This window comes from Lineus longissimus, chromosome 1 (genome assembly GCF_910592395.1).
Source record: "Lineus longissimus chromosome 1, tnLinLong1.2, whole genome shotgun sequence".
Classification (NCBI taxonomy): domain Eukaryota; kingdom Metazoa; phylum Nemertea; class Pilidiophora; order Heteronemertea; family Lineidae; genus Lineus; species Lineus longissimus.
In genome coordinates, this window is record NC_088308.1 from 27,671,987 (window position 1) to 27,699,285 (window position 27,299).

The 27,299-nt window shown below is 42.2% G+C and overlaps 4 protein-coding genes across 4 annotated transcripts in view; 2 read left to right on the top strand and 2 right to left on the bottom strand.

Moving 5' to 3' along the window:
• The window catches only part of LOC135495400 (RYamide receptor-like), a 29,904-nt gene extending 18,698 nt beyond the window's left edge, over window positions 1–11,206 (top strand). Inside the window, exon 3 of the mRNA XM_064783987.1 lies at window positions 9,863–11,206. Within this exon, the coding sequence (XP_064640057.1) occupies window positions 9,863–10,384 (522 nt within the window). The 3' untranslated portion in view covers window positions 10,385–11,206. The remainder of the gene's footprint in view (window positions 1–9,862) is intronic.
• Window positions 11,207–11,944: 738 nt separating this feature from the next.
• On the bottom strand, window positions 11,945–14,692 carry LOC135495403 (peptidyl-prolyl cis-trans isomerase-like). The gene is made up of 5 exons (XM_064784001.1): window positions 14,506–14,692; window positions 14,080–14,110; window positions 13,533–13,718; window positions 13,166–13,241; window positions 11,945–12,534 (listed from the first exon to the last, which is right to left on the bottom strand). Exons 1-5 carry the CDS (start codon window positions 14,569–14,571, stop codon window positions 12,393–12,395), a joined length of 501 nt encoding a protein of 166 aa, XP_064640071.1. The 5' UTR covers window positions 14,572–14,692; the 3' UTR covers window positions 11,945–12,392.
• Window positions 14,693–16,034: 1,342 nt separating this feature from the next.
• Window positions 16,035–20,590, top strand: LOC135495408 (peptidyl-prolyl cis-trans isomerase-like). Its single transcript, XM_064784016.1, has 5 exons — window positions 16,035–16,194; window positions 16,601–16,631; window positions 17,250–17,435; window positions 17,686–17,761; window positions 18,293–20,590. The coding sequence occupies exons 1-5, from the start codon at window positions 16,126–16,128 to the stop codon at window positions 18,423–18,425; spliced, it is 495 nt and encodes a 164-aa protein (XP_064640086.1). The 5' UTR covers window positions 16,035–16,125; the 3' UTR covers window positions 18,426–20,590.
• On the bottom strand, window positions 20,331–26,400 carry LOC135495385 (solute carrier family 15 member 4-like). Its single transcript, XM_064783939.1, has 11 exons — window positions 26,099–26,400; window positions 25,565–25,809; window positions 25,203–25,301; window positions 24,789–24,853; window positions 24,262–24,404; window positions 23,778–23,959; window positions 23,254–23,471; window positions 22,562–22,742; window positions 21,922–22,071; window positions 21,587–21,721; window positions 20,331–21,270 (listed from the first exon to the last, which is right to left on the bottom strand). Exons 2-11 carry the CDS (start codon window positions 25,794–25,796, stop codon window positions 20,891–20,893), a joined length of 1,785 nt encoding a protein of 594 aa, XP_064640009.1. The 5' UTR covers window positions 25,797–25,809; window positions 26,099–26,400; the 3' UTR covers window positions 20,331–20,890.
• Window positions 26,401–27,299: the final 899 nt, after the last annotated feature.

Genomic DNA, 27,299 nt, shown 5'->3' on the forward strand with positions numbered 1-27,299 from the left:
TCTGTTCCAATAAAGCAGGGTTTTTTTCCAAATAAATGAGGTACCTTTTCGAACAGGCATGCCTGCAGCTTCGTAATAATGAGAAAATGTTTGGTTTTTGACTGCACTTAACATCTGGGTTTGATGATTGTCAGCGTCTACGTTTGGTTGGCAGCACTCACGCAGCCAGTCCATTCTGCTGTTGTTACAATAATGGATATATTGCGTATGTGTCCCCTTCTTCAATAATCTTGAGACCCGCTCACTTTAGCGAGCTGTCAGACTACATAACAGTAAGAGTATAGCAAATTTGATGCGAACCCCAATGCACAACATCGACAGGAATGGATATTCATTTAGGAGACCAGTGAGATAGTGGTATATAGTGGCTGGGCTCATATTCAGGTTGTCGTGGGTTTGACCCTCGGAAGTGTCAACACTGTTTCGTCTTTGTAAGCTTTTTCTAGATCATATAAGTAACAAAGGAAGTCTTTGTCGCCCCGAGCTTAATTACACCACTTCTTATTGCCATTACCATTAGCGATGACACTATCATCTCCTATGAATCTTGGCCAGGTATTAAATGATAAAAAGCCATTGAAGATCTGGTAGAACTCGCGGCCGCCTTAAGTTCATTATCTCCACAAGAAAGCGCACAGTGTTTGGAAATAGGAACGAATATACTCTTGAGAAATCAGCGTTTGTCTCAGTGTTCATATAATAAATTGCTTATAAAATATACATGTGTCACCCAATATGACATCAAACATTTCTATATGACAGTAGTGCTGAATCATACCCCAAAATGAAGCTCACAGCCCAAGTAATTTGGGTTGTTCATTGTGTTGAAATTGCTTTCGTCTGCTGATAATGAAATATGTAACCCCCATATTTATCAGAACAAGTACCTCTTCGCTCAACACGTTGTTGGGAAGTCTATGATGGGAAAAACCTGAGTGCTCGAAGAAAAACTCACTCCTGACAATAGCCATGCTGGCTTGATAATGATAAAATGTACAATTAATGGACCAGAAGAAGGACCAATGGGTCAATACATTTGAATTTATTTTGAGTAAGATAAGTACCCGACCTACTCATCTGATAGCAGGATTAAGTGAGAAGATCGGTCATGCCCGCCATTTTAACTTCACTCAACTAATTCTTCATTTCTCGCTTGAGGTGAACATGCATGCACTGATTCAAAATAGCAGGCGAGACCGAGCTGCTCACTTCGTCCTGCCATCTGTTGGATTGATCGGTTGTCAATCTAGTTTTAATTGAGTAGACATTGCCCAGAATCTGGAAAAATATGGCGTGTTTTCTTGTCAATGGCCTTGAGCAGAAGTGCTCATGCAGATATTATCCTGATCCTTCTGGCATCGTGTAGCTAATTTGCCTTGGTGGTGTCAAAGATGTCCCACAACATCATTTGAATAAGGATCTATCCGCAACCAAGCGAGAACGTTTTTTGAAATATACATCTCCGAGCAAAATCAGATGCACTGTATTCGAAACGCAATCTATTAGATTACACCTAAACGCCTACTGAAATGCTAAAGACAAGATTGGATTTCATGACTTTCTCGATAATCCACCGAAGAAAACTTCGAGGGGGAATTTTCGATATCTCTCCAATGGTATTTTTATCATTTTTGCTTATCCGAAAGCCGATCTTCCATCGAACTATTCTTGCGTTCCATCATGTTCATTTAGGCATGCTTCACTTCAAATTTAATAGAAAACATCACGATTGTTAGAATTGGACGCATAGTAGGGGAGAGGCGGTACACGGAGAACTTGATAACAGACGCAACTAACTCTGTTGGAATGTAAAGCAATTCTTGTAACACTGGTAGTCAATATCTCAGCTCAAGTCATCTGAAGATGCTGTCGAAGAGTAATAAAGGCTTACTGTATATGGTACATAAACACTTTACATGAGCTTTGACATTGAGCACATGTAAAAAGGTTGCTGACTTACTTCATGTTCAATCAACGGGCTAAAAGTATTAATCATACTGTATATTCTGCGATAACGAGACTTGTCCTGAACTATTGATGGATCAGCTGTGATTATTTCATGATATGAAGAACCAATGTAGGACTACGGAATGAAAGGTCCTTTCGGAAAAATTGGTCCCCGAGTCCTCGATATGATACTACAATGTACTTAACGCTTCGCCAATATTGTCAGCCCGCGATAAGCTGCTGTAAATGATTTCATCGCCGCTCAGAAGACGTGGGTGCCTAAGATGATAGCATCAAAGGTAAACCCACTGACCTGATAGAATGATCACTTCATCCGTCTTGGTCAACCTTGAAGAGACGTTTTTCCAGTTTTATATTGGTCCGTTTATCATTTTTGCTGAAATTCTGAGTCAAATTGTCCGGAAAAGATTATCATCTCTGCCTATTTGAATTATCGCATCACTTTCAGTCGTATTAACTAACTGTTGGTTTTTTGAGGTGTTTTTTTTTGTGTCGGGCTTTTTCTTCTCATAATTCACTGATTAAACTCAGAAACGTGGTTACCCGGGAATATTGTCAGGCGTTGAATTAAGAAATCCGTTTGTTTAGCTCTGTGAATGTTTATCTCATTACCATCTGGTTTTACTACTTATAAAAACGTCGTTTGTTCCATTTCTTCCCGATATCGTGCTTCTCAGAATCAGTGCAGCCGAAAAAGGTTTCTTTGTCGAGGCATCTCAGTGCGGACCTTAAAAGTAATTTACGGCGTTACTATACATGCCAATCTCGCACCGATATTACACAATGATGCTGATTTATGATTATTCATTTCATACTCGCTAGGAAATTACGCCGTCACACAACCGGAATTGTTTATTACGTACGCCAGAAATCTGCATCCAAAATGGCTGAAATAAAGGAGATGATGGTTATTGGAAACATGATTATCTTTAGACAAAGCTTAGCCCATTGTCCCCGTGACATTTTGCAGTGACGGTTATTGAAATTTAGGCTGATGGGAGCGACCGAGCACGGAGGAGCATTTATGTAATTGCCCGCGCACCTCCGGTAAATATCAATGGTTATAGCTGCATTATATCCTTCGCTATTTTTTTTATAAAAATAAGTTACCTTCATTTGGTTAATTATGGTATACTGATCCTAATCGGTGGAAGTATTCTGTCCATTACTGATGACAGTTTGGATAAATGACAGCCCTAACCCAACCGAAAACTTCACTTCATTCGAAAAACCATTGTATTGGCATCTGTTACCGTCATCCTTTCACACATTCTCCATCCACTTCCAAGTTCTAAAACCATTGTATTGGCATCTGTTACTGTCGTCCTTTCACACGTTCTCCTCCCACTTCCAAGTTCTAAAACCATTGTATTGGCATCTGTTACCGTCGTCCTTTCACACGTTCTCCTCCCACTTCCAAGTTCTAAAACCATTGTATTGGCATCTGTTACCGTCGTCCTTTCACACATTCTCCATCCACTTCCAAGTTCTAAAACCATTGTATTGGCATCTGTTACCGTCGTCCTTTCACACGTTCTCCTCCCACTTCCAAGTTCTAAAACCATTGTATTGGCATCTGTTACCGTCGTCCTTTCACACGTTCTCCTCCCACTTCCAAGTTCTAAAACCATTGTATTGGCATCTGTTACCGTCATCCTTTCACACATTCTCCTCCCACTTCCAAGTTCTAAAACCATTGTATTGGCATCTGTTACCGTCGTCCTTTCACACATTCTCCACCCACTTCCAAGTTCTAAAACCATTGTATTGGCATCTGTTACCGTCGTCCTTTCACACATTCTCCACCCACTTCCAAGTTCTAAAACCATTGTATTGGCATCTGTTACCGTCGTCCTTTCACACATTCTCCACCCACTTCCAAGTTCTAAAACCATTGTATTGGCATCTGTTACCGTCGTCCTTTCACACATTCTCCACCCACTTCCAAGTTCTAAAACCATTGTATTGGCATCTGTTACCGTCGTCCTTTCACACGTTCTCCTCCCACTTCCAAGTTCTAAAACCATTGTATTGGCATCTGTTACCGTCGTCCTTTCACACATTCTCCACCCACTTCCAAGTTCTAAAACCATCGTATTGGCATCTGTTACCGTCGTCCTTTCACACATTCTCCACCCACTTCCAAGTTCTAAAACACTTTGTTTGCAATGTTTCATGGATTATGTTTTGGTGAGATAACCATCAACCTCTTGAGCTTGTAAAAAGTGTGTCAAAAGCATGTTCTCGTTGGAGTATGCCTTGAATACAAAGTACTGGTTGTCTTACCAGTATACTGCTCGGGTAGAGCTGTCATTATCTCCAAAACTTCGGCGAGTCGCCTCGGTTTGGTCTACATTTTAGCACCACCCTTGCGGTGTTTGGCTATGTGACGAATACCTCTAGTTTGATATCAGTTTCTTGAAAAGCATAACTTGTCCAATCAGCAATGGCCATACGTTGACAGAATTCCTCTGGAGAGCTACTGCAACATAAAAACCTTTGAGAAGTCAAAAAATAGGAAATGCGAAGTCTCTCGGGGAAGAAAGCAACAATTGATTAAGTGAAAGTGACAAAGGCGGTCTGAATGAGGGAACTGGGGCTTAACAGTCGAGCCGTCTCTCCAGATCACAAGCAGCTGTTTGACTCAGATTAGGTCACCAATATTTCTTTGATAAGACTATGATATTTAAAGGGAAAGCAACACATTAACAGACCAAGTCATGACTTGTCATCCCAAACCTCATATGTTAGGCCACGACGAAAAAATCAGTCAGCTCTTGGTGATGGGCCAGTACACAAATTAAGCTCACTGTAGCCATGCATTCTTCCTTGTATCATTAAACTGATGTGGATAATTTAGGTTATTTTTATAGTAAGTACACAAACGTTTCTGTTAATAAAACGAGAACGGAAATTAATCTAGCGTTAGAAGCCTTGGGGCGTCATTGTGCAGGGACGTACGTCCGGGCTGAGCCGCCCGTGTGCCTTCAATTTTGGCTTCAGCTACCACCGAACAAACACAAACTTGGCTTCCATTCCCTATTTAGCCCACAGATACAAATTTTGATATTATGTACCGGATATTATCATGATATAGATCGCTGTCGGGTGTCAACATCTAAGAAAATATTCTAACCGTGTCCTTTTGAATATTACTTACAGTACATCCTAATCAGAGTCGTGAAACCATAAAATGCGTCAGTAGTTAATGGCATCATGGTTGATTGAAATTGGTTGTAGATTCCACATATTCACCAGTTTCTCCTTTAAACAGCCGGATATAGGCCGCTGGGGCGAAGATTTGAGAATCATGGAGTGTACGGAATCTCATTTCAATGGCATTAGTTTACATTGTATCTTCATCATAGCAGCAGGAGTCGCAAGACCGCTCGGCTCCAATTCCTGATGGGGCATTCAGTGACAAAGTTGGGTCGCCAGTAGAGTTTTTGTGGGGAAAAAGCTAAGATATACAAAATCTCTTTCCTGCGTCTCTGAAATCACAACATAGCATCGATGTGGCTACATATAGAGTCGTCGAATAATGTGATGATTCTCCAACCAAATGGTATAAAGTTCGTCAATATTTTCCCTAATTAGGGTGAGAATTGTCCGGCGTGATATTACAATCTCAATAAATGGTCAAACTGTCAAATAAACCAATCAGATTCCAACCAATTTATGCCAAGATGTGACCTGGTCACGTCTATTAGACATAAAGCTATATCTTTCTGATTTGGCTTGTCCATTCCAGTATACCATCGTTTGCCTCTGTTTGGTAGGAATTAGTGATGTAACGTCAATTGCGTCAAACTGTGGCGTGCAATAAGAAAGCTCTCTCGTTTACAGACAAGCTGCCTCATCTGAGCTCCTAAATTCCGTTACAGAATTCAGCCTAATTGCTTCAAGTCGAGAAAAACAGGCGAACAGTATCGTTTACCAGCCTAATTCCGTATTGGCCCTTAGATAACTCTTCATTCTGGCTTATAATACATATTATTGGGTTATTCAAGCAGACGTCAGTTGATGAAATTGTCACTGATATTATTTCCATATCGGGAATTGATACGACAAGGTTTGATAAACCACCGCAAAAAATTCTAGACAGAATTTGCGAATGGGATGTTTTCATGAGCGAGCTGAAGTGATTGTGCAAAATGCTAGTGTCGAAATCTGATATCCCATCCGAAAAAACGAAAAGCCAATCAAATATCAAACATTGAAAGCCCTTCCCCGCCTATACAAAAAGAACCATACACCGAAAAGGTGGTGAACGCAATGTCATTTTCGCTTTTCCGTACGCGACAGTCGTGGAAATAACCTCGGTCATCTTTCAACTGGAAGCTAGCTATATACAATGCAAGTTACAGGCAAAGCGCCTTTTCTTGGCCCTTCTGCCTTACCCACTTGGATAACATTGCCGGTGGTCAGACTCGGGCTCAGGGAACAATTAACCGTCCTCATCGCTCATCAGTTCATCGGACATCGCCTTGTCGGGCTGGTGGTCAACATGGATGAAGTGTTTTACTGCTTTGATTCGATCTGATCATCGTCAAATTACTTTTCCATATTCTCGGCGTTTGTTGATCCCAGACAAGATGGGGACGACCCTCTCATTAGCAGATAGTCGGACCAGTATCAGCCTGTTGACGAGAACGACCGAATATGGCCCTACCTTCTGCAATCAGTGAGGTCAACCGCGAGGCAAATCATTCTCATGGCCTATTTTGATAAGACACCGATTGCTCATCACTCCGTGTTGACCACTAGTTATGAGATCGCCCAACTCTATGACTGGTAACTCTGATCAATATGGCTACGCACATTAACTGCCGAATCTTGAATCAATAGACAAACTATCAGTCAAATTCTTTCTTTTCGCCCAGTGGCGCCCAAGGAGAACGCCAACCATCGAATGCTGATCGGTCTTCCAAATAATCATCATTGGATGAATGACAAGGCAAGTGTTAGACATTCCGGCATAACAGTTCGGTGTTTTCCGAAGTATTCTCTGAGATTATACGAACAACCAGTCTTGTGACTCGTATGATCATGTAGCCTACCCATATTGCCCGCGGAACCCCTGGACTATAACATAAGTTTTTCTTGTGATATACGCATTTTCCCAGGCGCTATCCAGGGAAGGCTGCTCGATAGATTGGCAGGCCTGCCTTGAATATACAAAATCACGATATGATATTATCAGTTGGGGAACTGATTCTCCAGAAGGCATATCGGCAAATAGAGAATAGGCGCGGCATACAGGCGTTATTCGAACAACACCATCGATTACCACCTGATGATACATTCCCTTGATTAACCTTATCCCTCTTTACCTGGAGTCCGAGCCATCTGCCTATGACGGGATTAATTTCTCTATTACCTGAGTGAATGTCAGTAACGAGAGCACGTGCGCCACTCTCAGGTCAACGGACAGTGATGAATGGCCAAGAGGGAGACAGAAACCTGATTTTTTTTTTCCGGTTATGATCACGTTGTGACGGTATGATCCGCTTCTGATGACCGGTTATTTAACATTGACAGCAATGGGTAAATCATCTAAATGGTTCTTTTGTCTCATCATGGCGAAATTGTAAGGGCCAAGATTCGTTTTGTTGATCAGCAAAATCTGGTTGGTGAACATCAAACTGAACAGACAGTTCGCTCCAGAGTCCATGTTGTAGACGAATAGTTTCTCGACGCAGACGAGGTATTAAATTCAACAGATGAGTTGAGATCTATCTAATCTAATGCAAATCAAATAGGAGGAGAATGGCCCATCAAACGGATTGGGGCAGTAGCGATTTGCTAAACAGATCACCTCATTTCTATTAACATGAGGAGATTTAACCTGGGTATATCGATTAGAACGATCAAACAGAATAAAATCCAAACAATTGGGACTCAATAAGGTTCACCGTGATTGATTTCTTTGGGATTTGGCCGAGGTCACGTAAATATCTAATCAAAACTGTTTCTCAGTTTTTGAAAGCTTTTGGCGATTGCGAAACGAAGGTTGCCGTATATAATGTGTTTACATGTATACTGGTGAAAGGGATAGCATGAGCGGGGTCACAGGTGGGCCAGGTGGGGTTTTTGAGTGAGAATTATACTAAAAGCAAGGTCTGTCTGTGATCTATCAGTGGAACCAATTTTTCAGGAATGTGACCTGTGCTGCTTTGGCGGAGGCAGCACAGGTTTCAGTGGAACGCCTTGGATGCTGCTAGCAGTGAAGAATGAAGGGGTAACCCATGCCTCTCTTGTCACTTTTGAATCAATCTAAACATTGGCATTGCAAAGTAAAGGCTCCAACTCGGTTGATGACATAAAACGTATAGTCTAAAACGATAGCTTATGTTCATTGCCTCGACGGTCCTCCCTTGAAAGGTACAAAGTATTAATTACCAAGTAATCACCAAGTGAAGCAGGGCTTGTCCGCCATGCCTCCAGCTGTTCAACTTTCCCCGCCTCCTTTTGTAACTAACGCAAGAATTGCCCAAGGTGCTTTTAATACTTGTTTTAGTAGAAGTGCATCCAGTTGAATAGCTGGTGTTCTCCCGGGCTCTTCTCGTTGAGTAGAGAGAAGCTTGCGGCAATCAAGGTCGCTCTCCTCTGAACCAACATCTTACGGTCAGGTTATAGGCCGTAAACACGGGTCAGTAATGTCGATTCCATTTCTTCCTCCAGCGGCTACTGAGTAAAATTCTAAAAACCTCATTTTGAAAAATTGATAAGTGTGGATTTTTAGGTAATCGAGTGACTCTTTTCCTGTGTTGGTAATTGCTTTGGAAGAGCTCGGGGTGACAATCTCCAGAAGAGCAGCAACTACCGTAATGTAAAGATTGACTTTGTCTGTCTTAATGACTTTTGGGGTCCACTGAGATAAGATGCCTCTAATCATAACCCGTACAAACGCAATTTAAACGTTCAAACTACCTCGTAAGCGGTGATTTACCATGAGACAGGCGGTTTTTCAAAATTACGCTATAGGGGTGTACAAACGCGGGTAAAGCAATGTTATCGATTAACTTTGTTTTTTTATGATTAATGTGAAGACTCAACGCAATGTAAATGTCATACCAGTTCAGTAAATGTCATAACAAGAATGAACTCAAGTACCTTGCTGTTCGGTTCGATCGAAACAAGCTGCTTGCTCACTTATTAACTGCTCTACCTTGGCAGTTGATCCTGGTTACATGTCACATCACGAAGGTCATTAGGGACGCAGAATCACATCTTACCAAACACGCAATATAAAAGAAATGTGAATCGTTGCTACCACGGCTATTTGGTCAGAGTTTCTGTTAACCAAAGAATTCTCGAAGACCAATTACTTGAAAACACGGGATGATTTTTTTCTCCATTCGACAAGGTAGAAGCAGTTTTGCACGAAAGATTGCTTCGAGAGCCGTTAGTGAAAAGGAATTCTTTCATTTACATTGCACGATAAAGTAGGAGGAAGTACATGTAGTGTGCAAGATAGAAGCTCCTTAACCTCTGGTAAACTGTCCACATGTCGATTTCCGGTGTCACGGAATTGGTTGCCGCGGCATTCGTGTATTCTGAATGACATTCTTTTAGGTTGTTTGAGTCTTGGCAGTTGAAATTTATTCCTTGGCCACAGCGTTGATTGATAAGATGTCCGTCCATGTGGCATCTCGATGTGAAATCGTGAGCCATTATCTGTTTCACAATATTATACACTCAGGAATGCCTTCAGATTTTCTGATGGGTTTTACGATGGGCACTGCTGGTGGGTCTCTTTATTTTAACATCTTTGTCAAGTTGGTTCGTAGTATAGTGGGGCCGGCTTCTCAGAGATTTTTCTGCGAAATCTTAGCAATGATCTGTGTGGCTCGCTCATCGTACTCACTCTTCTCTTCGTTTCTCTTTGCAGATGATCAAAATGATGATGACGGTGGTATTCATCTATGCTATCTGTTGGCTACCAGTGCACACAATCACCCTGGTCGGGGACTGGAAACCATCTATATACGATCTACCAGGAATGAATGCTGTCTGGGTATTCTGCCATTGGTTGTCCATGAGTAACAGTTGTTACAATCCAATCATTTACTGTTGGATGAATGCAAAATATAGGCAGGGATTTAAATATGCTTTCCGTTGTTTCCCCTGCTGCAGGTCGTCTATGGACCAAGATAACGTGTGCAGTTACAACAGCAGATACAACGCCAATTCAACTTACGTCACAAACGCTCGCTCCAGCTTTGTCGTGAATAAAAGAAAACAAAGAAATAATGTCGTAAACGACCAACCATACGTTGTGAACTTTGAAAGTGAAGTAAGTAATGATTCATATCCCTTACGGAAACTCCCGAGTCCGGACTCTGATAACGAAGACGAGGGTGGAACTTCTAACTGGGGACGAGCAAGTAGATTCTACTTGTCACCTCATTGATCGCTTATCGAAGACAATGAGGTTCTTATCGTCTGTAAAAGTGTCAACAACTACAAAAAACAAGTTGTTCTTCAAACCTTTTAAAACCTCGAAATAGAAACACTTTTTGTATGGTTTATAACTGACATGTTACATCATGAAGATCTCATGCCATGATGTAAATGTCGGACATGATTGTGTAAAAAACGGTATTGAATTTAGTGCATCAGTTTGTAACATATCGTTTGAAGTAGCTATGGGCTAGACTGTACATATAACCATGGTAACCACCATTTGTGAAGACAGGCTAGGCCTGAATCCGACATCTGTACTTTTGATACACCCTGTGAATTTAACTTTTTCACTCATTTCAATAACCAGTTGCCGAACTTTCCAATTCTTTGATAATGATTGTGTCGTGTCCTGCACTGAATAAATGGGTACATGTATCCGAAAACACTGGACACTGGAGAGGGTCATCGTCCTCTCTGGATCAATCCTCGCATCTGCATCAGTGCTGATCACAGCCCGTGGCCATGGCTTCCATGTGTACTGTTTGTAAGATTAATGTTATGTTAGAATTCGCCGGAGTATGAAGTAATTGAAGTACTTGAACCTAAAGTAATATCCAGGTGGCGGAGAAAGATGCGATGACTCTCTCCAGTGCCGAGTGTCCAGGGTTATCGAATACCCGAATAAATGTGAGAGTGCGAATTGTTTGTTTTTTCATTAGGAATTCGCGGTTACAAGATGTTTCAGCCAAATGATGTGCGTAAAGGTACATGTCTGAACGTAACCCCTGTACATCCGTAGGCCTACATCAGTCCAAAAAGATTCATAGTTGGCTTATTGAACAAAGCCGGCTGAAATTCGTATCTTTTATTCTAAAGTGTTGTTTTCAACAGTATCTGTGCTGGCTTCCTCATTTTTAATGCAACATGCCTGCTTCCACTGCATCCCGAAACGACACGGCTGATGATCTTGCCCAGGTTGTTCAAAACAGGTGTCGTCTCCTTCAGTTAAACCCTTGAGACTTGCATGCAACGCCGAGTTGGTGACATAACTTGTTTTGAACCACCGCAGGCGATGACCAAGGAAGTAAATTGCTTTCATCATCCTTTCATGCAGTCGCTCCAGGATTACTCCCGTGTTGATCAGTAGTCCAAGATCTGGTGAACGTGCAGGTCTTGGATGGATCTGAACCCAGTCTTTCGAGGATCAACGCCCATCAGTCAAACATGGTCATGGACTGACAAGCCAGGGAGTTGTGACGCAAACATCACGAATGGCCTTACTCGGGAATGCACCAGTCAGCTTTAAGCAATACTGGACGCAAATCATATCATTATCTGGTTACCGAGGCGACTCCCGGTGTAACATCTGTGGTTGTTTCCCATGTGTCAGTGTTTCCAAACAATAGGCAGCTAGAGAGACCATGACTTTTCAATAGGGGGAAACACAGAAAAACTTGTCAATCTATCAAGCGTTCCCAAACAATGAGGGGAAACACTCAAAAATAGAAACACTCAAAAACATTACACCGGGTCTCCGGTTCGAGTATAAAGGAAGTAAAAAATAATGTTTGCTCGATGTTAATGATTTAATGATACAATATATTTTCAGTACACAATAACTGAAGCAGCCACTGGCTGTTGGACATTCAATGTGGACAAGGCAATGCTGAGGCAAACAAGAGGTCAAAGCCGTTTTAATTGTGAAAATTGAACTAGTAAGATATTAATTTGACAACTAGCAAGCCTTCGCCAGGTCTGGTGTGCCGGTGTGAATACAGTGAAGGCTGTGTTTATGACTTTAAGCGTGTGAGCGTTAACATTGCTGTTCTAAGGGAATTTCCATGTGTTTCTGTCTTCTCGCTGCAGCATGCATGTTCAACTCAAATTCGTTGTATTCATTCGAGATTATTAGATTATTCATGTCAAGGAGTATTTCGTTATGTATGAACAACTAAGGATGTCAATTTACAATTTGTACGGTCGTACTATCTAACCGGGAAATAATCGGCAACTGATTACAGTTGTCCACAGTCGGAGACCAACACCGTCTTGCTGGTTTTACCCCCCTTTGAACCGACAGCCTCTATCTTCCTCACCGTTTCCATTGAGGTTGTGTCATCTGCAACACATCCGAATACCACATGCTTGTTATCCAACCTGAAAAAGAGTTATAGTCATTTAGACACATGCTTTTTAGCCATGCAGCTTCAGCAGGAAACATGCAGCCTGGTTTATAAAGGCCTGTTCAACGCTTCAGTGGAACTGGGCCTAAAAGAGTGTCAGGTGCGCCTTAATTAACACAACTTATCATCACAGACATTGTTCGGCCATTTGGAAAGACAGGGCAGCTTATGGCCAAGTTCACAGTAGCAATGGTCCTCTTCAATACGAATGCAATGAAATTCCTCAATTATGACAGTCAGTCCTGTCCGACAACTTCAAGTTCCTCGACATACATGTATAACATCGGGTTATTAAGAAAAACTGCCTGTCTTTGAAGTTGTGGGTGTACAGCCGAGGATGATTGCAGAGAAAGAATGAAAGGTTTCTGGACATCTAGGCTTACTAATTGATATAGATAAATATCTCATGTGAATTTTGATGGCTGTTGTATGCTTAACACGGCCATGAAACTTGTAAGAAGCATCGAAGATGTGCTGATCAAAATTCATGCTTTCATCAGATGTGTACACCTATATTGGACACCTATTTGTCAGTCCACCTTCTATAGATCTTTGATAAAGACTTTTTTTTCTGAATAACCCGATATACTATTTCACATACATACCATGCTGTTTTCACCGTGCAAAGGAAAAACTGAGAACCATTGGTGTTTTGCCCTGCATTAGCCATGGAGAGGATTCCTGAAGTAAAAGACATCACCTATTTAGTAAAGAGCGAAAAAAGAAAAGGTAAAAAGGTTTATACTTTTCTTGACAGCACAAACCAAAGCAAGGGGGGGTGTACTATGAAATCAACCACTGCATATCTCTCAAAGTATCTGCTTCATTTTTAAACATAACAATTTACATTATTTGTCCAGAAATGATTTATAACATTTTGTTGTCAGAATCATTCTGAAATTCGGAAATGCTGCAGGGACTGTTAGTGGTTGTTGTAGTCAGATAGACATTCTCTAGGCAGTCAGAACTCACCGGGTTTAGTGTGTTTCAATGTGAAGTTCTCATCAGCAAATTTTTCTCCATAGATGCTTTTGCCGCCCGTTCCATCTCCCCTTGTGAAGTCACCACCCTGGCACATGAACTCTGTGATGACGCGGTGGAACTTGCTTCCCTTGTAACCAAAACCCTTCTCACCTGTGCAGAGAGCACGGAAATTTTCTGAAATGAATAGAAATCCAGCGTAGAAGTAGAAAATGGTCCTCTGGAAAAACTTTCCGACCCTACTTGTATTCTGGCAGTGCCCGTATGTAGGCCTGAACTGTTATCGGGGTCATAGACCTCAAAAGCTCAGAGCACACAATAGGCCCTATAATATTTTTTTCCATGGACATTTCAAACTTCTACACCAGCTCCTTCAATTTGAAGGAGTTCCAATTGCTTTAATAGTATTATCAATGCCGATTGTTCTAGCCAAATGGCGGCAGGCCTACATACGCATAGTTAGGCAACACCATTTTGACTAGATTTAGAACAATCGGCAATTAGAAATATTTCAAAATGGAAGTGATATCACACTAACCTACGGTTTTTGGCACGACATCTTCTCGTAGCTGAAAAACATGAAGGAGAATGACTTTTCAGAATTTCATGCCGACACAAGTCAAATGTGATTAAGGAGCCAAGCAAGAACTACTGGAGTCAGTGTTGCTGCCGACCAGGTTGCTATAGATCCATGCACTTGATTGGGACCAACGTTTACGAAACGTTTACGAAAGCGTCGCGTCTCGTCACGTTACAGTAATGTAAAAGGCCCAACTGCAGAATAGCCGAGACAGTAGTACGGTAGCTCTGTGTACGATGTACACTCTGTCCCTCTGTACATTATGTACACATTCCTATCATTTAGCACGGAGTGTCCCAGGTATTCTGCAGTTGCTCCACATTTTCTCACAGAAAGTATAGACGGAGCGCCGCCTAGGCCTATATATCTTTTCTTTAAACTTACCTCCATTACGATTCTCCCCGCGGGTTGCTCGCCGATTGATATATCAAAGTAACATTTCACAACCATTTTAGATCAGAGCACAAATCGCGGAGCAACACTACCACAGAATGTATACGGAAAGAGATCGCTCTGGATAGAGCATTGGTTTTTATACCGGTTACGGTTGCTGTTGTTGCGTCAAATCTATCATTTATCCGCTTGGCGCAGACGTACGGTGGCTGGGAAAGGACATCGAAAAAAAAAAATTATCGGCGGGACGACTTATTTTCTCGGGGGGACGACTTCTTAAGTCGGGGGGACGACTTATTATGTCGGGGGGACGACTTAGTAAGTCGGGGGGACGACGTATTATCTCGGGGGGGACGACTTATTAAGTCGGGGGGACGACTTATGAAAGCGAGGGCGAGGCCTGGCTGTGACTGTCTCATCTCTCTCATCATGTTGTCAACACGGTGGAGCAGCCAGGACTGATTCGGCCTGGCTGTGACTTCCTCATCTCTCTCACCATGTTGACAACTTGGCAGAGCAGCCAAGACTGATTTGGCCTGGCCGGCTGTGACTGCAGTCTCATCTCTCTCACTATAATTATTGTCAACTACGTTGTAAACATAATGCTCAAAATGTATTCATGAAAAAGGCAGTAGGGCAATATTATTATTAAGTTGTCAACATGGTGAGAGAGATGAGGAAGTCACAGCCAGGCCAAATCAGTCCTGGCTGCTCCACCGTGTTGACAACATGATGAGAGTGATGAGACAGTCACAGCCAGGCCGCATCAGTCTTCGCCGCACTGCCGTTATTGATGGCGAGAGAGATGAGACAGCCACAGCCAGGCCAAATCAGGCTTGGCTGCTCTGCCAAGTTGTCTACATGGTGAGAGAGATGAGACAGTCACAGCCAGGCCTCGCCCTCGCTTTCATAAGTCGTCCCCCCGACTAAATAAGTCGTCCCCCGACTTAATAAGTCGTCCCCCCGACTTACTAAGTCGTCCCCCCGAGATAATAAGTCGTCCCCCGAGATAATAAGTCGTCCCCCCGACATAATAAGTCGTCCCCCCGACTTAATAGGTCCCCCGAGATAATAAGTCGTCCCGCCGATAATTTTTTTTTCGATATCCTTTCCCAGCCACCGTACAGACGGATCGATGTGCATCGGAACAAAAAAATATAAAAGATTCGGTTTTATATTTTTATGGGACCCAGCATAAACCATTGATATGCAAAGCACAGTGAGGTGACACTATAACAATATGTATAACAAAGGGCGTAAGAACGTATACAGTCCAAAAATTACCACGCACATCAGTAGGCCTACTCATCATTCACCCACTAACCCAACCGACACAATTAGCCCCGATAGAATGGCTGATAGGCCTATACATATCTTGAAAGGCCTAAAATGTAAGTGCACATGGAGTTTTAGATAAAAGCATTTGCTTCAATAGAAGTTCCCGCCAAAGCAGATTCCGCGCCCAGTCTATTTTTAGCACCGTATATCGTTATCATGATATCGAGGTCGATATCGACCGCCTTATATTCCGCCATTTTGTTCGCCTGTCTGGGAGTCGACCGAAGCTGAACCGCAAATTCTTCATCGTTTTCCGCTTTTTAAACATTAACCATGTCGAGAAATAGGGTATATTTTGATATAACGGCTGATGGCAGGAGCATGGGTCGAATTATAATGGAGGTAAGGAGGGAACTGCAAGTTATATCTGTATATTTGGCGTTTGACGATTGCCGCCGCGCCGGCCGGGTCAAGCGGCTGTGGTCATGGTCGATGGTGGGTGTTTTGTCTCTTAGGGGCCTACGTGCATGCCAAGCCTGGTGCACGCACTGGTGGTCTCGAATGCAGGGGGCCAGCCCATCACTCATGAGTCATGGATGTCTCTTCTATTAGGCCTTTTGTGTGACGAGGTCCTCTGTTGGCCAGTAGTTTGACCCATCGGCTTTAGACCTACCAAATATTTCCAGACCAAAGTGTCGTATTTTGGGTAAATATCAATCAATCTTTAATTGTGAGAGATGGGGCCTACACTTTTTTTATAGGCCTACAACTACAATTAAGTTATAAACCCCATCATTTTTCTCTTCAGCTCAGGAATGATGTAGTCCCAAAAACAGCTGGTAAGTAAAATGCCGGTGTTCATTGTGTGGCTTGACTTTTGAGTGGAGTGCTAGTGGTGGTATTCTACTGACAGACACAAACTGACTAGTCCGCTCTCTCCTGACTCTGTGACTGTGACAGTCCTCGCATTCACTGACTTTTTGTCTGACAGAAACCATCATCTGACTATCCTGTTTCTAAGATGCCAACGAAAGAGCCCAAAAATTCTTCTAATAAATGTACTAACTAGGCCTAGGCTATAGGTTCAACAATACTTCATTTGATACATTGAGGACATCATGACACTGACGAAAAAGAAATTTTCAGAGCTGCATTGAACATTTGGGTATTAACGTCATTGCATTGGACATGACATCTTTTGACCCACAACAATGCAATTTACTTGGAATTTGCGGAATTACTGATGGTGCTGAGGATTTTAGGAATGACTCTGAACAACCTGTGTCCGTGACCTATAGTTTCTCAGCTTTCTTGGCGTGGTGTTTATGTATTAGTCGAGTGCTTTAATGAGCACTGGTCCGTTGAAAAAGATTTCAATCCTTGCTATGCCTACTATGTTATATTTGCATGTGTCCTCTATGGTCTTTTAGTTGAGATTCTTATCTTATCCATTCCAGAAAATTTCCGTGCTCTCTGCACAGGTGAAAAAGGCTTTGGCTACAAGGGAAGCTCATTCCACCGCGTCATCACAAATTTCATGTGCCAGGGTGGTGACTTCACAAGGGGAGATGGAACGGGCGGCAAAAGCATCTATGGAGAAAAATTTGCCGATGAGAACTTCACATTGAAACACACTGGAGCCGGTGAGTTCCGACTGCCCAGAGAATGTTTATCTGACTACAACAACCACTAACAGTCCCTGCAGCATTTCAGAATGATTCTGACAAAAAAATTGAAAAATTACTTCTTGACAAATATAAAAAAAATTGAGCAGATACTTTGAGAGTCATAGCACATCCCCCTTGCTTGGGTTTGTGCTGTCAAGAAAAGTATAAACCTTTTTACCTTTTCTTTTTTCGCTCTTTACTAAATAGGTGATGTCTTTTACTTCAGGAATCCTCTCCATGGCTAATGCAGGGCCAAACACCAATGGTTCTCAGTTTTTCCTTTGCACAGTAAAAACAGCATGGTATGTATTTCTCATTAGCAAAATTTTTGGGTTGAGTAGCAGATTCTCCAATATCAAATCGTCCACCAGAAATGAACTTGAAGTCAAATTACAAATAATATTCAATATATGGTGCAACGTACATTATTCATGAAACCCAAGTTGCTTAATTTTTGATTGAAGATACCATGCACCTTTTTTGTAATTGTCATTGATATGGAAAAGATTAAGAGTAGGTGAATGTCTTTTCACCCATTTTAGAAGCCTGTATCTTAAAGCAAACTTGGTACGAGCAATACAATGCCCTTACCGTGCCTCAGTCGGTATTAACGCAGATGATGCATTATCATAATATCAAGTCATACGCTAGTTTCTGAATGGAACCCTTGTCCAGCTATGCATCAGGCCAAGTCTAGGTTACTGATCTGCGCCAGACTCATCAACAGGAAATGAGAAGGTTCATTTTCACCGCCCGAGAAAATGTAAAAAGCAGGCCGAAATGATGGTCATGCAGAATCCCCTTTAAAGTGACATTTTCGTTTTCTTAACTAGGTTGGATAACAAACATGTGGTCTTTGGCAGTGTTATCGAGGGAATGGAGATTGTGAAGGCAATTGAAGCGTTCGGTTCTGAGAGCGGTAAAACCTCCAAGAAAATCATCGTCGCTGATTGTGGTCAGGTGTAGTGAATGAAGACTTGTATTCCAAATTCATTGAAGGGCTGGATAACATCCATCCGATTAAGTAGCTTAGCTTGATTAGTCTTTGTCACTCTATATTTGTTATTTCAGACAGCTTGTATTGTGCATCATTTTGTTGGGTTACTTCTAGTTTCTTCAGCTCTTGAATCTTGCCGACAAATTGGCCCGCTGGTAGTCTTGCTTGGGCTATTTTTAAAAATCGCCCAGGTGAATTGTCCTCAGCGTTCCTTGAAGCATCTCCAGATCTATTGAAAAATATACCATTTTGAATCTTGAACTATGGAAAAGCCTTCTTGCTGATGCCCAACACAAGCTGTCCAACTATCCATGATAAAGACACCGAATATGCTTCCGTGTATGCATGACATTATACTTTAAATTTACATTGATCAACTCCCTGTTAACGTTCACGTTCAGAATGCACACCATTGGCCTTCGGAACATGTAATTATCCTAACATTGCCAAAACTTTATAACAGAACTGGTCTTGGGGTAAGGAAGACTGTCTGGATGAGATGTAACGCATAAACTGTGCCAAATTACCTTAGACAGGTTTCTTTACAATTTTGTGCCATAATCACTACACAATTTTTAACTTGTGCTGGAAGGTACATCTTATTTCAGAGCAGTTACTATATCAATTCATTCCATGCCTTATAAGATATATACTGTCTCTTTATTATAATCATGATTCATTGTCTTTTTCAAAACTATACTACCGTAATAAACCCATTGAGATGGCAATCCTTTCAATAAGTGTTGGTAGGTTGGTACATTTTTGTTTTCTTCATGTCTCTCTAAAATAATGCATTAAGCTGACATTAGTAAATGCAGCTTTAGGTATCTCGGCTTTCATGTCCTAAAGTTTAAGAAAGCTCCATGCTAGTTCTCGAATGGTAAATAGGAACACCAGTCATGCAGTTTGCATAAATGTCTCGGCAGTTTTTCCTCCCATTAGTCCAGTTGCCCTTCGTTGTCTAAATCACATTGTGTAGTGTATTTGTATGTGGCATGTAAAACAGAAAACCTGTTCATTAAATCATATACTTGCTAAAGATCAATCAAAGTTTTACCAGACCACTTCGAAGTAAGATATTGCAGCGTGCATTCCAAATCCATCATTATGTAAAGAAAGGACCAGTGTGTTGAATTCAATTCAAGTCTAATATAAGTGTTGTTGCCAAGCAACAGATTTGATGACACATCTCAAGTGATCAATCTCGGGTGTAAGCTGTGCAAAGGATCATCAAGTCATACGCAAGTTACTGAATGGAACCCTATTGCGGACCCTATTGTCCACATGTTCAACGGGCCTAATCTAGCTATCTGATGTGCCTGACTTATGAATAGGAAATGAGACGGTTCATTTTCACCGCCCAAGAAAATGTAATAAGTAGGCTGAATCATTGGTGTGCGAAATAGCCTTTAAGGGCTCAAATATGTAGGGATTTTACCTTTTGAAGAGATAGCCGTCTCGGGTTTCAAGAGAGTACTGTATGTATACATGACTTGGTGTATTATTCTAGAAATTTACCTCTGCAAAGCGATGTACGAAGATTCCAGGGCAATGAAAACTACACAAAAACCAAATACTTCATCATGTGTTCAGATTTGTTTAATAGTCAGTAACATTTTACAAATGACTTTGCATCGTTTTAGGTGTAATACAGGTAGTTATCAGTGATGATTTCTTTAAGGAAAACTCAGAACAAAGTCAACAATCAGCTCCCATTGTACAATTGGGCCATGACCAGCTATAAAAAACATCTTTCAAGCCCCTAAACAAGGTCATTTGAACCAGGTGTGCAGAGAGAGAACACGCGACAAGTTTATTTTCACTTTGAGTGACTGCAACACCTTTTTGCCATTCAGATGTTTTTGCACTCGCTCTTTGCCACCATGTATGGTGGTTTATAACACCAGTAATTTCCATCACAGCTTTTTATAGTAAAAATTTGTAGGGTCCACCAAACTAATGTATTGGTTATGGCCTCATTATGGTGGCAATTGACGATCAAGAACTAATAAATTGAATAATGTAGTTTGGTCTTAGATGTATGTTGATTCTCTTTTATATGGTGTCAAATTGCGTGTACCGTGTACTCTTGAATACAATGGCATTCAGTAAAAGGACAATTTAAACTTCTTAAGTTTATTTTGGTTGTTATTGATGTTATCAGTAGTTCACCGCCACCTTCTGCTGCTGCATTTACATGCATGTGTCATGTGAAGGCTCTGGTAATTGATCAACCGGTCTTAGATTGGTGAAACTAGAGTAATTCCGCCTCTGCAGGAACTGGAACAATACCTTGTGTCCAAGGCCTAATTGATGCAGTCCTCCGCCCTGTTTAGAGCCACCAAAACACATGCTCCTATGATCTCAGCTGAGATCTTGCAAACAACAACTATGTAGGTGCAGCTTAATGCATAGGTACTTGGATACTAAACCTTTAAGTATCTTCATCTGAAGTGCGCCCCAAGTCAAGGGATGGTGATAAATCTCTTTCATCTACCAGGTCCTCCCCTTGGATATACCTTGACATAAGATCAATGTCTTGATCACTGAAGTCCGGTGATTCCCCTTCAACAGTCTCTGTAAGTCTGTCATTGCGTAACACTGTGTCATCCACGTCTTGGTTAGTCCCTTGCACATGCTGCAGGTCTGTGGTTGTGATGATAGCTGTCATGAAGTTATTGTCCTTGAGGCTCTTCCTAACCCTGGTGTACCAGATTGTTAGAGGGAACAAGAGAACCAGCATTGTCAGCAGCATTAGGCCACCAAGAGCTGAGAACAGCTCCAGGAAGAAACCTTTGTTGTCACTAAGACCAACTGAAGAGAAGAAAAGACCCGTTAGTACATGTACTGTACACAGTATACACTGTACACTGTACACTGTACACAATAGTCTGAGGAGTACAAGATTGGGAGCGTCCATAAAGTGTGTACGCACCTACCATTCTATTTTACATGTATGATCAGCAGGTTGTGCTGTATCTCCACTAATATGTTCGGCATTTGCGTATGAAGTCGCCAAGTGCTTGCCGCCCCTATTCCAATAGTTGTGACCACATATCACAACCCATTGCCGACGAATTCGTAACAGTGATGAAGTGGGAAAGGTTTCCTCGTCTTTTGGTTCACTTACTTTTCATTGGTACTGTCCCCAAAGGAATGAATATGAGAAAGATGACCATTGCGAAAAATGAGCCCACTCCGAAGAAGAAACCTGTGGTGGTGCTCTCAAGACCTGCAAAGCTCTCTCTGTAGCAAAATTCAAAACCTGGAAAAATATGATATCATACTATAGTCCCGTAAAGCCGCTAATAACTCTGGTTCAAAACAGCAATGATGAAGGTGATTTACTGTGTTTCTATCCCGGGTTTCCAATAGAACAAAGTTACAATGGGACCACCAAGCCCTGTAGAAAGTCAACAAAAACTGATTAGTGGTTGCGTTGCGAGAAAGACACTTAAAACCTACCAGGAATGTAGAAAAAGAATTCGGCAAGACCTAAGAAGACGAATTGAGGAATCTGGCAGAATTTGGAACATTCCTCCCGGCCAATCCTCCAGATGATCTCAATGTAGTCGGCACTGGCCAGGGACAAAACAGCGAAGATTGTTCCAACTACTATAAATACAAATTGAAACGGTCATTTTCCGAGGCGTAAAAATCAAAAAGCGTGTGCCAAAGACGCACGCGTAGATTAAAACCCAAACTCGCACGACCCGGTGTAACAAATGCCCCCCTGGAAAAAGTGTCCGGCCTATTGTATTCTCCAATATGGTTCTATAGAGACACTGACCGTCAATAGCTCAGAGATTGAAGCGCATAATAGAATCCTTCGTTTCCCGGGCATTCTATCCTAGGACATTTTAAACTTCTACACCGGCCGAAACATGTTTTTGAGATTTCCGATTCTGACAACATGGGCCCGTTTTATACTCCCTCTCCCCTTCATGATCACACCAATTGTTCCTGATTCAATATGTTTGCAAATATACTAAGTACAAAGTAGTGGGACGTGTATTAAAGGACACCATTTGGCACTGAACTCTTGTGTCATCAGCATTGTATTTGTATCATTTTTATCAGAACATGGCATTTATTGACTTTATACCTATCATTTTTAGTTCCCAGAAGCGATAGCCAGTCCTCCTGGAGCAGCACCAGGTATAGACCTCCGTCAGGACGGAAAGGACAATCACTGTCAGAGGGGCGAAGGAAGCTACGAAAAGATGCGGTATGGCAGGAGAGTCGCCCTTTAGTTGTTCGCCTTGAACCAAATAGGTCGTTGTCCCCTGGAAACCGTCAAAGGAATACAAACTCCGATAGAATAGGTTATGAAAGTCAAAAATAGAAGGGAGTGCATGCAGGGGCGTGTCCAAGAGTTCGTACAGAGAGGGGTCTGAATGAGCATAGCAATAAAAAATGTGTGAGGGAGTATCTCCCTCGCAGTACTGAAAAGTTTTTACGTTTTATTCCCGGACTAAATCTATAATCTGCGCGAGCAAGGAGGGAAGGTCCAGAGACCCCCTGGACATGCCCCTCACGGCGCAGGCCGTACTAATGTGTGGATTGCCCACATGGATCACTCCGCGATAGTGTCATCCGTTCCATTATAAACGCCACCGGTAGCAGTCGGCCATGAGAAGTCTCCGTATGTGCACTATTGACTTAAATCATTTGGTCTTCCCACGGGCAGAGAATGAGTTGGTACAAAATCATGTGAGGATGGAGGACCTTCCATTTCCAGCTAAACACTGCAGACATTTTGGTTCCTGTACAAAAACTCTTAGTATTGGGGCCTACCTGCAAGTTGACAGCTGAAAAAACACCAGCAATGGTGAAAATGCCTCCCATGAGGAACATTTTCCTGAGTTTTAGACGTTGCAGTTTCATGAGTTGTGGATCAGGTGGCTCGTGGACTAAGCTCATCCGTTCCATGGCGTCCTCTGGTGACAGACTAACGGAACGGTTTAAGATGTTCTTTGAAAAGGCCTTGGTGATTTCCTTCATCGACTTTTCACCTGAAATAGTGCAGAAATGTACAAGGCAAGTTAGTTACAATTACCGGTAGTTAGATAACCTCAAGTAAACTCCAAGTTTTAACACACACAACTCTGACAGTTCGGGGGTCAGTAGTGTTCTAGGCTGAGCGCAAAAAAAATGGTATACACAACTTTGTTTTGTGAATAAGGCTTTCTGCCCATTTGCTGATGGCAATATCAAACAGTTTTGTAATGTTAATTACTTGAAGTGATATCTGGGACTAACTCATTTTCTCTCAGTTTTTACCATGGTTTTGGGCTCAGCCCGCGGTAGCCGGGCCTTACCTTCGGTAGTTGGCGCTGTGACGTACGCGCTCTTTCCAAGGACTAGGACAGCCCAAGCCAGGGCCTCTGCAACTAACTCCACGATGGTACAGACCAGAATCGGGTCTAAGTCATACACGTAGATTATGAATGCCAATGGGCAATAGACGAAGTATTTGCCAATGTCAAAAGATACGATGGTCCTAGAAAACAATTAAAAAACATAATATTAAGCCGGTTCGTTGGTTTGAAATTCGTTGAGTTCGTTGAGTTGGTGACGATGTATACAGGCCAGGCCTGCCTCATAACTGAATATAGATTTCACGGTGCTAATGTAGCCACTGCATGCCCAACCTTATATATATGTCAAGTTTTACCGCAATGGCCTGTTTTATGCCTACATAACACATTAATAAACCGACTCGGGCGGATTGTATCACGAATAAATAAAGACAAGTCTTTATCAAATATTGATTGTATGCATAAAACTCATTTGGAAGCTTGCCAACGGAAGTATGAAGAAAGTCTGGCATCATCTGACTGGTCGACTTGTTGTGCCCCGAATGGGACCATACTCGGTAATATGAAGCCCCGGCTTACTGCCATGAACATCAAAGAGGCAATATAGATAGGCAGCATCACTGAGACCTAAAATACAAAAATCGAACAGAACAAGAAGTTGGTTAATGAACTTGAATAAGTATGCTTTCTTCTGTGATGTAATGTCTACTCCCCCATCCTGAGATTCTGGTCGTTTCACTCTGTCTTTGAGAGGTGGAGTATATTGAAAACCAAGATGCTCTCCCAAGTGATCGAGTTCTTTGAGTTTACTATATGGTCCATTGTGCCTGCATGGTCTACGGATTCCTAATTTGGGCTGCATGTGCAAAACCAAAACCTGAAGGCACCCTGATCATTACATAGCATGCCACTCATTCAGATCCAACAGATGAACGAAGATTCATTTCGCGTTGATATCGAGTTAAGACAGAAAGCATATTAATTTAGCTAAATAGATGTATATATGCTCACCGGGAAATCCTCCTTGTTCGTTGTGTAACTATAAACGATGGCCACAGCTGTTTTCATGAGCGAACCTGAAAGAACCAATAACTTGCAGTGAATCAAACATGCATTAGTATCATTGGCGAGAGTTGCCGCAATCTATAGTCCTTTCATAAAACTAGTGGGACTGTAACTGATGACTTCTTATTTTTGTAACCTGTGAAAATATAACACTTAATGCCACAGATAGACTCTTTGAGCAGGCTGAGACATCAGGGTTGAAACAGCAATTTGAAATCGCTCACATCTTGACACACACGGCTCCGATTCGATACCGCAGAGCCCCAGGTAAACGAGCTCCAAGATAGCCCGTTAGGGTGGTGGTGTGTGTGTGTGTGTGGGGCGGGGGGGGGGGGGTAGATGCTACCCCCGTATACTAACCTATGAGGTTGATGAGGTTTGCAAAGAAGATGGTCCAGTAGCGCCCCGCCCTCGTGTCCGCGTACCATCCTCCTATCAGGTTGGTAACGTAGGAAACAACTGCAACAGGAAGAATAAGTAGGTTACCCATGCGGTCAAACAGACCACAGACATCAAACCGTTGCAAAACTCTGCCACGTCTGGAAGCGTTTTTTCCCACCCCCACAACCACCTAACGGCTCGCAGTTAAATTTGTGTGAGCCGGAAACCGTTTAAGGTTTATTTTCAAATGCTCAACAACCGTTATTTCTACTAGTGTAATGCCCCCGTCCCATACCCGCTTGTGGCAATAGAGAATATATAAAAGGACATGCTGGACCTACCGTAGAAAGATGTTGAAAGAGCTAAAATCTCCGTATTAGAGAGATGAAAGCAGGTTATGTTGATTCGGAGTGCCACTGCTGCAAATACTGCGAAGTAGCTGATGCCATGGGCGACCTGGGTGAACAAAATAAAACCGAGTCCCCATGGACTTCCACCGGCAGAGAATTGGGGTCCATGCGTGCATGTTAGTGGACGCGTTAGCAGACCGACAGATTCTTCGTGGAAAGGCATCTAATAATTAAAGCTGAAAGATAAAAATATTCTAAAAATCATGCATTATAGACCGTCAACAAACTGGACCTTTACTGGAAAAGATCTACAGTAAGTTCTTCCACGTCAGCAACCAACCTATACATATATGGCATGGCAGCTAAAAAGGAAGGGTCGCGATAGAGTTAATTCCATTTGGGTTCCTCTTCGCTGGTTAGTTGATGAGGTTGGTTGAGCTGATGATCCTACAGACAATGCTTCGACAAACTGTTTTGTATCGCCACTATCAACTTGGCATTCTCTCCGGGCATTATTTAGCCTACCTGAAATAACTTGGTTATAGAGCCTGTCCTCGTTCAGTTCTCGTTTTTCCCAAATTCCCTTCGAAGATTGGAGCACTTTATATGTAGCCAGTGCGTTGATTCAGTGAAGCTTCGCCGTATTGAAAATAAGCCTGCTTCCTTGTAAAACGGAAGTGCTCTTAGCGCGTCCGATGGGATTCCCCATTATTGGCCGACATTATATGACGACTTGCATCCTCGTTTTCCATTTGGGTATTCTCGCAATTTTTCTCAACGACCTGCCGTAGGAGTTAAAAGCCCTGAATACACCAACATATCGTTGTATATTATATTATACTAGCATTGTACCCGTGGCGCAGGCAGGTTCAAATGGGCTATACCTTGAATAGATTGAATTGCAATGAAAATATAATGCAATATCAAAGGAGCAATATCGAAGAGACAAATTAAACCAACCATTTGTCCACAGACTCGGACCCTGTGGCGTGCTGTATGCGTGCATATAAAAGTAAATCAATTGGTCCGAATGAGATGATGAGGCAATGTGAATATACCTCGTTCCTTAGTCAGCAATATGCCCCTTTTTATACGGAGATGAAGGAGAACCCAGATAGGCCTTCACATGTCGGCCTCCAAATGGCTCGGACCAATTGCACTATCACTACTAAAACTTTAAAATGCGTGCTCCTCCTACATGTAGCATGATCTCGGGCAAGGCACTTAGTCGACAGGCAAGCTAGAAGTTCAGCACCGTGAGCAGGTCCTTGATAAGGCCATGCCAAGTTCAGAGTGCCTCTTCAGATACATCAAGTTTTGAAAGCTGTGGTGAGCACATAAACATACCATTGTAACCTTAATTTGAAAATCCCTTCATAATCAAGGGCTAGCTCTGGCTAATACAGTACCAATATACGATAGACCATCAATTTGACCCCAGCTCCTTACTGCGGGAAAACCCAAGTCCAGCAACCAAAAATATCAAAATACATTTTTGTTTACATTTGAACTGCACACATGCGTTTGTTTACAATTTCTTTCCCGCGAAATCTCGAAGATCAGGTGACCTACAATCGTGGATTGAAAATAACATTAACCTTGGTTCAGCAGGTCAACACGTGTACAGGCTGTTCCAATCATCCCCCTACAGCCAGCCGTTCAATAGGTAGTGTTAGTCACCCCACAGGGAGTGCAGGTGATTCATTAATCCCCTGCATAACTGAAC